This window comes from Drosophila simulans, chromosome 3R (genome assembly GCF_016746395.2).
Source record: "Drosophila simulans strain w501 chromosome 3R, Prin_Dsim_3.1, whole genome shotgun sequence".
In the NCBI taxonomy this organism is placed as follows: domain Eukaryota; kingdom Metazoa; phylum Arthropoda; class Insecta; order Diptera; family Drosophilidae; genus Drosophila; species Drosophila simulans.
This window is the reverse complement of record NC_052523.2, coordinates 15021072-15033226: the sequence shown is the minus strand read 5'-3', so window position 1 is coordinate 15033226 and position 12155 is coordinate 15021072. Positions and strand designations below refer to the sequence as shown.

Below are 12155 nucleotides of genomic sequence, written 5' to 3'. Positions count from 1 at the left end.
GCACTCGACAAACGACAAAAGCCAAACAGCGATAAGCTCTTCATCAGCCAATGAATGCGAAATCAATGTAGAGCCCGCCAGTGAGCTGCCCCCTTCAAGCTGCGCCCCTGGCACGCATACCAAATACCCTCGCACATCCATTTGCACCTACACGATCCTGCTTATTTAGTGGCCATGGCCGATGGACAGGACCTGGTAGTGGGTCGTTGGTTTTGGGCCTGGCCCGCTTTGTTTGCTCATCGCCACAGACAGTCAATTTATTTGCAACACATGCAGCAGCAGCAGAAGCAGCAACAGCAGCAGCATTGGTAGTAGCGGCAATGGCCATGGCAATGGCAGCGTCAGCGGCAATGGCGACGGCGGCTTCCAACCGAAAATGGCGTCTTTGCACCTTCTAATCCCGGGCGGGTTTACGTTTTTGGGCCCGAACTCGCAGTTTTTCCATGCGCCCCTGGGGGTCGGCGCATAAATCTAGCACGCACAACATAATTATCCAGCCAACAAACGCTGAATGGCTAAGCGAATGAATGGAGGAACGACCGGCTGGTTTTGACCCCTTGACCCCCTTGGGCGAGTGAGTAAGTTTGCGGCGCCCAGTGGCAGCAACTACTTAGTAGCAGGACCTCGCTACTAATGCCGAATTTAAGCCCTCAGTGTACGGATGAGTCAATGAGAACTACGTGTTCAAAAACCTAAGCACTTGGCTTAATTTATACTATATTAAAGTATAACCATGCTTTTTTTGCATTCGAACCATTTTCAAAATATAACCATTTAAATTACTGATTCATTTATTATTTATTATAAAAAGATTATATTTCAGTAACTTTATAACTTAATAATAATTATTAATTTATTATTTATACATTACATACAAATAAAACGCCCTACTTTCCAACAGCTTTATAGAATAAAAACTAACTTTTTAGGAATTCAAGTTAAATGGGCACTTGACATTGGACCTTGCACAAACACAACCACACCATGAAGCCATTTCTGCTACTTAGACACTATTAATCAACATTAAAATTAAAGCTACAAAGAGGGCAAACGGAAAATGTTCACACGGAAGTGGAATGAAGTGGTTTTTGTGTTGGCGGCTTTATACGGATTGTCGACAGAGAGTTTAATCCTTTTTTTTTTTCATTATATTATTAATATTATGATTGTAATGTAGTTTTTTATTGTTGGGGTAAGCCTTTCACTCTACTTAAAGTTATTAGAGCAGAAAATCACATAAACGCAAATGAAGTAAGTTTCATGCCCGCGCGATGCTTAAGAGCGTGCAAAAAGCAGCCAAACAACTGTGTAAAGTACAGTAGCAACAACTACAACTGCAACTAACTACTGTTAACAACGCAGAAATAAAAACAAAAAAAAACTGAGCAACCATTGTTGCACAGCATGCAGACTGCAGGATACCCGGCAGCGCACTAAACCGTAGCATACTTTTTTGGGCCCAAAAGCAACCGCGCCCATTTTAATTGTTGTGATGTTAAGTGCATATTACTTCGATCGGAGTAGTTTTTGAATATCTTATTATTTACAAATAGCACTATACGCCCCTGAGACATGCGATTACTGGGTATTACAAGTGGGAGTCGCCAGGAGAAGGAACAATGGGAAATGCGCGCAAGGTGCAGGAGAGAGGCTTGGAAGAGAGCGAGTTTTTGCCATTGCCAAAGCAAATATGCAAATTGTTGATTACAAACTTTTGTTGCTGCAGCAGCCTCGCCTCCCAACCGCTCCGCCGTGCTTTCTCTTTGCCACGCCCCTCGGTCCCTTTGGTTATATAAATATTTAAGTATCTGCGCATTGTTGCCTGCCGTTCTTCTCTTTCCCGGACGGCATTGGGAATTGTCTAAATTAGACTTTTGAGTATTTTGCATATTTAATTGAAATTGCATTTCTTAAATAACTCACTGTCATTTGCACAGCTCGCACACACACACACACACAGTAGTGCATGTGCCGTTTATTTGTGCATTTAACTACAGTTTACTCCTCTTGCCTTTCTGTTTGCTTAGTTTTATAAGAGTTTATTCAAGTGCATGTCTTACCCAATTCTTTGTTTATTTACATTTACCCAGAACAAAACAGAAGCTACAACATCTACGCCCGAAAAAAATCCGAAACTCATTTGCAATTTGTTTAATCAACACTCGACGCACAAGCAGCTGCTCCTCCACCCACACACACAGACTCGCATTACACATACGCCACGTGTGCCCGAAAGGAAGGCTCAGCCTTTAGTCCCCCAGAAAACTTTTCGCTTGCCAGCAAAGTCAAATAAACATGCTAATTAAAAGGCGTCCAAATAGGCAAAGAAAGAGAAGCGGAGCTCTAGAATGATAGTCGGTCATACATATATGTGGTACAAGAGTTTGACCCAATTTAATTGGATATACAGCTAAAGCCATTGCTCCTATTCAATCATGGCTGTAAAAGGCGTGGGAAACTGGATATTCCAGGCACTTTTAAATCTAAAATAAAATAACATTTAATAATGAAATGCCATTACACAAGGCATAAAATACCTCATAAACTGCAATGCAAGGCATGCTGCAAGAATACCAAGCAAATGCAGTCCCTTTTCGTATTTCTTAGCTAAGCTTTCGTTTTCAGTTCAGTTTCGTTTCCATTTCGTTTTGATGGCTATCTAAATGCGGCTAATGAATGCCATTAATTCGGTGAGGCAACTGCAATGTCCCCACAGGACTCTGGGTTTTGGGGATTTCTGTGCCGATAGAAATCGGATTAATAAATGAGCGTTGCGCAGAAAAATTCAATTAGACAGGAGCGGCAAGGACGGCGAGGCGGAGCAGGAGCTGAAGCAGAAGGCAATCGTGTCCTGGCTTAACTACCTGCAATTTTTCTACCTTTAATACAATTATACGGTCCGGACACAACGTTCACCTTAATGGGCAACGGAAGTCGCAGCTGCAGCGGATCATTTTTAAGGCTGACATTTTGTGGTTGCCCCGGCGGCAGCTGCAACTACTGCAGAAGCCTGTGGCCTGTCTGATTTATGTGTGCAGTAGTTCAATTGGCAATGACAAAGTTGGCAATCATTGCAGCCAAAATCAATGAAATGGCCCGAGAAATACATTCAGCAAAATGCCCCTCACTAAAATTCATTGCCATCCGGGATTTAATTAAATATTGCTCCGCTTTCAGTTCTATTCTACAACTTATAAATAATTATATAGTTGTCTGGCATTGAAGAATGCAAATAAATGTAATAACATGTACATTGCAGGGTTAATAATTTATGTTTTATATTAAATATAAGACTTCCTTAGCACCTTAAGGTAATTAAACGCTGGCAACGAAAATCTCCTGCTGTTGGATTATTTATTTCAAAATACAGACATCACTTAAGCTCTGACTGTCATAAATCACACATGTGTATAAGAACAAAACCCGCTCAGCCACTCCAAAATTATCGTTTATTCTGGCTTTTAATTAAAATTTAAAAAACCAATTACAACTGCGACAAGATTTAATAACAGCAGCAGTAGCAGCATCATGCCAGGGTGTGAAAAAATGGGTTAAAATTACATAAATTTTGCAGAAAATATGAAGCAGCGTAAAAAAAGTGGGAAGAGTGTCAGAGCTGAAGGATTCAAGTGGGAGTAAGGGAGGCAGGGAGAGAGAGGGATAGAGAGACAGAGAGAGAGACAGGACAGCGACAAGGAGACACGAAATGGACATGGTCGTGAACGTGAGAGGGGCAGGGGTAGGGAAAAAGGACAAGTCCAGCTCACACATACTCGGATATGTATGAGCGATGAAATTTTTTGCGGTTACGCACACACAAACACACACATGGACACACGCACACTGGCACACACTCGCCAAAACATGCACATCAATGTCAGCGAAAGAGCTGAATAGGAAATGGTTCCTGGGGATGCCAAGATTGGGTTGTGGCTGGCTGGCTGGCTTCTAGGGCCGCTTGTCAGATGTTGGCACCAGTTTGAGCTTTTCGTTTTGGCATTTTCCTGCAGGCACTCGACTGATTTAAAATGTTACCGTTATTTATACACGTAGACCAGGCTATATAAACAGCGGGAACAGTAACAGTAACAGGAACAGCAGGACCAACAGGACCAACCAGCTCCGTTTTCCTTTTTTTCATTTCCCCCAAGAGCCCAGCGAATATCGCGTATATTTCTCCGTTTTCCCCATTTTTCATCGTTTACGCCTGTGTGTGTGAGCGTGCCCTTGTATTGGTGTGTAGCTGCAGGACGAGAGCATCCTGCAAGTGACTGACTTGCGACTCGGGAGCAGCCAAAGCAGCAGGGGCAGCAAATAGAACCGAGGAGCTGTAACAACACCTCGCATCCTTGGCTGTAGCTGTTCGCTGTCAAAAGAGATTTTTTCAAATTAACTTTTCATATATTTATGTACGTTAACATTTTCAGCTGAACCCCCGTTTGCCCCAAAAATCACGCACATACGAAACTTTTAGGAACAAACATTTTTCGCCATGGATAAAAGCAACCGAAACAAATTACTTAAACAAATATGTGTGTAAAATTAGAACATTCAAAATATTAAAAAGTACATTTTTACACATAATCATTAATTTACATCGAATATTTGTGAAAGGCAAAAATATTTTGTAATATATATATAGAGTTTCCTCTTTCGATCTACAACTGTACTAAGCAATTTAAATATTTTCCTTTCGCTCGCGACTGAAAATGCCAAAATCCTTTACTACTACTAAAAATATAATATGAAGCAGCAAAGTCAAGCCAAATATAATTTTTCATATATCCCAGAAACTGTATGAAAAGCATTGGGAATTCTTTACCATAAACGAAAATGACGCCGAAACTCGTTGCGTTGCAAATAGTCAACATTTCGGTTCTTGTTTCTAACGCTGCCTTTGTGTCACATGCATTTTTCAGAAGGTAAACAACATTTTCCTATTAATATTTGATATTGCGCCAAAAGTTATCTTAGCAACAAAAATGAAAAGTCCTTCATAGAGAAAAAAGGGATTTAAAATCATAAAAAAATGCAATAACTACAATTTTAAATAAATACAGTTATATAAAAACATTTGTAACGAAATATATTTAATTGGTGTGAACGAAATTATTTTATCTTATTTTTTGCAGAAGAATTGTTGATAATCCCTGAGGCCATTAGGGCTACGAATCATTTGATACAAATGCAAAATTATGAAGAAAATTTACAAAAAAAAAAAGAAAACAAAAGGACAGAAACATTAGCGAGGAAGTAGAAAAATAAGTGCGGCTATAAATAGAGAAAAGAGCTCACAGCTCATTGGACCCTTGGCCGCTGTCTTTGTGGAATCCATTAACTTTATTAAGGATCTTTAATTAGTTACCCCCAACTGTCCCGGTGCCTACTTTTCATTAATTACCGGTGCGACCTGCCGCGGAGTTTGGGTTGGAAGTCCATTCCGTCTAAGCCATGAGATGAGCCCAAATGAGTCGAGCCAAGGCAACCACTTAAGGACACTTCTTACCTTTTGATGGCCGCCAGCGGCCAAATAAATTACAAACAGCTACTACAATGGCACGAGGAGGCGGAGTGGTCGGCAGGGGAGTTGAGGAGCCTGACTGGCACTCCAGCGTTTTGATTGAACACTCGCATCCCAACTTTTGACGTTAATCTTTGATTGAAGGGGGCGACGGCGTCGTCGTTTTCGCTGACACTTCATTATGTGATTTTAATATGAATATACATACAACAATGGCCCCAAATGGAGGGTAGTTTCTTGGCCCTTCGATGGAATCTCATTTGGACCCCCCTGAAACGTTTGATCTTAATTAGTGTACTTGAACGTTCTTCGCCGCTACCCAGCCGCCCAATTGGAGTGTCGGTTTTGCATCAGCGAAAATGACAAAATGTCGCAAATCACTCGGGTTTAGGAAATGGAATGGGAGGTCCTTGATTGTCATCGTTTTCCTCCCGATTTCGCTTTTGCCTTTGCCTTTTGTTTAAGCGGATTTCATTCGCATATTAATTGAACTGTACACAGTCGGAAATTATGGTTTAGTTAAGTCGTGTTTTGGGCATTAACGAATTATAATTATTCAATTCATAAGACATATATTTATTAGCATTACCCTTGATTGAAAAATATTTAATTATTTTTTAAATAATATTTTTTCTTACGTCTTCAGAGAGGTTAAATATTTTACCTAATTTTCTCAGTGATTTGTCACTGAAATACCTAATAGACGGTGGAGGGGTCATTAGATTCCGCGTCAAAATGTCAAGCACGCTGGAGAGCTTAGTGTGGGTAAATATTTTTCAATTAAAATCGCTGCCTGGGTATTTGCTCAGCACTTTGGCAACACGCATAAAAATGTAGTCAACTCATAGTCGAAGCAATTTTGATATCGATAGGAAAGGTGGTTTCGCGGGATTTCATTAACGCACCGAAACGTAGAAATGGTGGTTCATTCAAGCACTTATCAGAGGTAATAGCGAAAATTAGGAAAAACTTTTAAGAGTCTGAAACTAATTAACTTTGTGGGCAGGAGATAAAAGCCTCTAACTTATGAATTGGATATTTTTAATGTAAACGGATATAATTCTTGATTATTAAATTATCTGATTTGGCTGGATAGCTGAATACCTTTTTTAAACAATGCTCACAGCGGCACATTGAAAAATACCCACAACAATCATGACCCCAGGGAAAAACTACAAGCCGAACTAAACTTTTCATAACTCATTTTACAGTTGAGCAAGTTCAAGTGGCCACCTCCCCGTGGACACAACATCAAGCATACGCCATGTTATCAACGCTTAAAGCATATTTTAGCCACACACTTAATTACCCAAAGGCCCAAGTTAGAAAAAGCTGAAGCTGTTGTGCCCCCATCTACCCGAAAATGGTAAGTACCCTGGCCCCCAAAAATGCGGTGCTTAACTTTTCAACTGCAGCCAACAAATGGAAGCCTCGGTGGCAACAAGAACAACGATCAAGCAGCAAATGCCCTGCAAAGTGTCGATAATTACCTGTAAAAGTTTGAGCCAAACCATTAGCAGCATAATGAGGCCTGTCTAGCATAGATTTCCCAGTCGGACCAAAGCAACCGTTACTATCGTGTGGCGCATTTGGAAAATCCCCCTGTCCCTCGCCCCAAATGAAACAAAAAACGTGAAGCAGACCAACTTGAAGAGGGGCAGCAAAGAAAGGAGAGAAAAAATCAAGTAAATACCGAAACACAACTAAAACTTTCACCCATTTGAACTTGGAGCCAAAATTTGGGGCGTGGGATTGGAGCCGGAGGAAACGTGGATCTAGAGTAAAAATAATGGCAACAACCACACTTGACTGGCGTTGAGTGGTTCATAATTAAAGGGGAAAACCTCAAAAAAGCCTTGAACTCATTCAACTGGCTGTGGCTGCATTGCGTGCAGTTTGGCCCGAAAGTTGGCCAAGTTGCTCTGGCCGCACAATTGTTGCACGCACACAGTCCACAGTCAAGTGGAGTGGAAAAATGCCTATGGGCGTGTCCCCACTGGAAGGCCAAAAATATATAGGAAAAATCTTGGAAAATTATAGAACAAAATATATGTCTATTAATAATAAACATAACTTTTCATGCAGGAGTAGAGATCTTTTACAACCAAAAATTAAACACTATATCATTTAGGTATTTTTCAGTGTAGCATTTTGTTTGATTGCATATGCATATGCATATGCGTACACATTCACCTCAGCACATATTCATATTTTCTCAGAGGCCTGGCCAAGTTTTCCATGGACTCTAATTACCATCTTTGACTTCAAGTTGGCGTGGCCGAAGCAACTTTCTGCCTGGCTTAATTTCTTAATACAGCCCTTGATTGCTGCTGCCTACTTTAGAATGCAATTTGAGTGCAGAATGATTTTGTGGCGTTGTTGAACCCAAAAGTCGTAAAGAAATAGCTTTCAACCAAACATTTGTAGAATTATGAAGAAAATTTAGAATCAATTCGTTCTTTACAGATTTAATACGTTTAGATTTGGATAGCAAGACTTAAAAAACTTCACAAAGTCATCTAATAAAACACAAAACACAATCGTATTTGATCACTTGGCAGACTTGCCATCCTCGTCTTTCTTCTTGTCCTTTGCATCCTTCTTGGGTTCCTTTTTGGTATCCTTAGGAGCATCTTTCTTTGCATCTTTCTTCGCATCCTTTGGAGGCTCTTTCTTAGCTTTCTGACCCTTTTTGGTTTTTGTGAGATCTACCACCTCCTCCTTAACCTTCTCGCCCACTTTTACGGCCAGCAAAAAGGCGGACAGAGCAATGGCTAGAGCTACAGCCACATAGCCGGTGGCATAGATCTCTGGTATCGTAAGGAACTTGTTCAAGTACCAGATCAAATGTCGAGTTCCGGCGACTGTATGGTAGGCAAATGGCATGGTCACCATCACCTTGGCCATCGTCACCATGCCGTGGCAGTCACATTTTTCGAGTTTCTTTATAAATCCCTCCATATCGCCTTGCAAGCAAAGGCCGCTGACTCCAACGAACCAAACAAAAACGGCCAGAACGAACCCACTAATTCGCAGGAATGCGGACAAGGTGGAAGTCAATTGAATTTTGTAGATGGACAAATGTGGAGATAACTGCCTGCCAAGCAGCATATTTCGATCGTCATAGGGCAAATCGGGAGGCATACGAAAGGGTATCACTTTCAAAGTGACAGGTGGGACCAGGATATCGCCACTAGGTCCAATTGTCGTGGGTCCACTCGCCTTAGGAGCTTTAGAAGCCAGAAGACGCGCCGAGATCAATGGTTTTTGGGCGAGCAAGTGTCTTAACTGCGGACTGCAACTATTCAAACCTCGAGCCAATGAGCGACTAAAAAGGACGAAATGAGCTTAGCTTTCCGCTGATAACAATCACTTACTCACCAAGTGTTCATTTTTATATTTGGGCTTTTGTCAAATAAATTTCGGAAATGTTTAACAAAGATTGTTTTGTCAGTGTTAGATAGGAATACAAAAAAAAGGTATACTATTCATATTTGAAGTATATCGCAAATTCACAGAGAGAATATTTAAAATAATTTCATTGGTTAATCTTGTTTTTCATAGCATCTCTTCCTACCAGTCAGTTTGCCACGAATAATTTGCTTTGATTACCAGAGCGCACATATGTAGATATATATACATATATTTATTTTTTTCAATTCCCTTATTATCGGATGGACTGATGGAAATTCGATTGGAGCTGTAATTGTATTACCTGTCGAAGGACTTGAGGACCATCTCGACATCCTGTACATATGCCATAAATTTATGCGACGATTGGATGAGCTTAAATTCGATTTGCCGATGGCCAGGCGGCTTTATTTGGTTTATTTCCTTACCCCCGTGAAGCTAATCTAACACTCGTTATTTTCCTTTTGCCCAGCTTCACTCACAGCCAATTGAAGTTAGGTCTTTCGGCTTTGAAAGCGTTCCGTCAACCGCTGAAATTTCATTTGCAGCTCTTTGCAATCATTTGCCTAAATAAATACGTCGCACACAACAAAGAAACCCGGCAGCATCTATACACACTCTCAAAATCATTTTAATTTAATAAAATTCATTTGAGTTTTGCGTGGCTGCGGTTTTCCTTTGCTGCCTTGACAGATTTCGTGTTCGTTTCCGCTCTTGCTTGCATGAGTTTGTGGGCCGGGAAAGCTCGGAAAACTTCACGCTCAATTAGCATCTGTTATCGTTGCTTTTGGTCCCAATCCGATATTTATTCCTTGCCACACATCAAAGACATGCACTCAGTCACTCTTTGGCCGATCGATCAATCAATCAATCAATCATTTGCTGTGAAAACATTTCATAAATCAAACGCATACACAAACGCATAAAAGCTAACAAAAAGACGCGGTCAATGTGCAGGTTAATAAAATTAAAATTAATCGAATCAGTAGAATTTTAAAATGAATTAAGGCTTAAAAGAAGCCAGGCAATGTTGGCCTTGGCCGGGGCCTGCAAAAATTTCCCTGCCGCTTCAACTATATGGAAAAGTTTGTATGAACAAGAGTGTGGAAAAAGCATGCCAAGGAGTCATTAAGCCTATATACGTATAATCAATGTAACGATAAGGCGCAGGCGACTAAAGGTTTCCTTAATAACCCTTAATGCAGAGCACACCCCAAAGAAATTTCAAAATGCAAATCAGATTTTTCAATAAATATACGAAAGTAAATCGGAGTTTTTATTGTTAACATACTTAATATGGGCAATATCGAGGTAAAAACCCTTGTCGCCTGGCATATTTTCACATGTTGCGAATAAGTTGGCAATACTTTCTTCATATATGAATGGAAAATGTTTTCAGCTGAAAAGCAAAATCGTAAAAGCAAAGCATACTCAGTCCTCGGCTCTTTCTCTGAGTCCCTTCTGCTTTCAACCATTTTTCGCACTCACACAGACAGAGAAGTCAGGCGATTGCTTTTGCCTTTCAAGGAACTCAATATGCGTATCCGTGTTTAATTAAGATTCGAGTTCGTGTCTGTGTGTGAGTGCTTTTGGCGCTGTGTGCGTCTGCGTCTGAGGCATATGAATAAATGTATGAGCGCATGCATTTAATTTAATTTTCATTTCAATTGATTCGATGACTTTACGTTTCATTTCACGTCTCGATGCGATTTCAATTACAACACTCTCAACTTCATACACGCACAGGCGAAGGAAATGCTTTCACCTATGCGCCGATTGGATGTGATTGTATGCGGAAAGTTGAGACTCGTTGACGGATTCGCATATATGTGTATTTGCATTTCATTCAATCCAAGTCAAGGACTTAAAAAGGGCTACTTTTACCATTGGTGGGTAGTTCCACGAGTCACTGAAGTTTTCAAATCTGTTACAGAAGATAACTGGATAATATTTTCATATAAATAAAATTATACGATTTTCACACATTTGGAAGTGAATTCATTAACCCGCTGCTCTAATAATTTAAACTTTAAGTACTTAAATATTGCCTGATATTATTCTACTTAGAAAAGTGTAAAGCGCCCTTTCACTTTCCGAAACATTTCATGTATTTTTCCATTCATAACTTCCTCTGCCTTTTTCGGCCTCATTGGCCATGGATTCACACATAGTCAGGCTTAAAAGTTTGCCGTGCACCTTGACTGAGCTAAGCCGAAGGCTGAGAGTAAGAGCCAGCCGCAAAACTAAGCACCTGTCTGTTTTAGCCGCATGATTTCGTTTTGCCCAATAAGGTTGGCTTTAGGCATTTAGGCCTGCATACTTTCGGGCTGACATTTAAAGTCGGTGGCATTGTTACGCATTTTTTGTGGCACTCGGTTGCTGTTGCAAGGCTGCGACGTGATTTTCTTTCCACATTTGGCAGCCTAAACTTTGTTTTTTGGAACTTCTGCCACACAAAGCCATTTTTTGCCCGCCTTCAGTTGGCTTTTCCTTTCTCCATCCACTTTTTCTGGCTCGGTGTGTGCGCTTTTTTGTAACAAATGCAACGGAAAACCTATTTCCTTTGTGGATATGAGTAGGAAAATGCTTGTTAGCGCTGCATTTGCCACAAGTCCAGATGTTTGTGTGTGTGTGTTTGTTTGTGTTGGTGTGCAGAACCTTGAACTTGTTGCAATGGATACGAGAAAAACTGTTAGTATTCCTTAACCTCCCTTTTATGCCCCTTCTAACAATGCTAATTTCATTAGAGCAACTGAAAAGCACACACACACGTACATATATGCACACTAGCACGTAAATGAGCGCAAGGACAGATCGTGGGCAACGTTGAACGTTTCCTATAAAATGACAATTACAATTTCGACAGCAGGGCAAAATAAAAAGGAAACCAAGGAACATCGAAGTGAAAGCAAACTTTTAATTGCGCATACGACAGGTGTGACACAGCCAACGCAGCTCAAGTTGTGAGAGGGTGGGAGCGCAGGATCTGGTATGCGGGTGTGCCTGGGTGAGTTTTGGTGAAAGTTTTTCCAACGTTTCCATCCCAATTAGTGGGCCACAGAAAACACATAAAAACATTTGCAACTGACAAGCTTTTTGACAAACGTCCCTTTACTAATTATCAACATTATATTCTAAAAATGAATGCCCTTTCTTAAGGTAATACTAACTGGTATAGTTAATACATAAATAAAGGCAGTTAAATAGTATGAAGGAGGATTAA

At 40.5% G+C, this 12155-nt stretch overlaps 1 protein-coding gene across 1 annotated transcript; it reads right to left on the bottom strand.

Moving 5' to 3' along the window:
- Positions 1–7973: 7973 nt before the first annotated feature.
- Positions 7974–9054, bottom strand: LOC6728575. Its single transcript, XM_002103880.4, has 2 exons — positions 8903–9054; positions 7974–8849 (listed from the first exon to the last, which is right to left on the bottom strand). Exons 1-2 carry the CDS (start codon positions 8911–8913, stop codon positions 8072–8074), a joined length of 789 nt encoding a protein of 262 aa, XP_002103916.1. The 5' UTR covers positions 8914–9054; the 3' UTR covers positions 7974–8071.
- Between the last annotated feature and the right edge of the window lie 3101 nt (positions 9055–12155).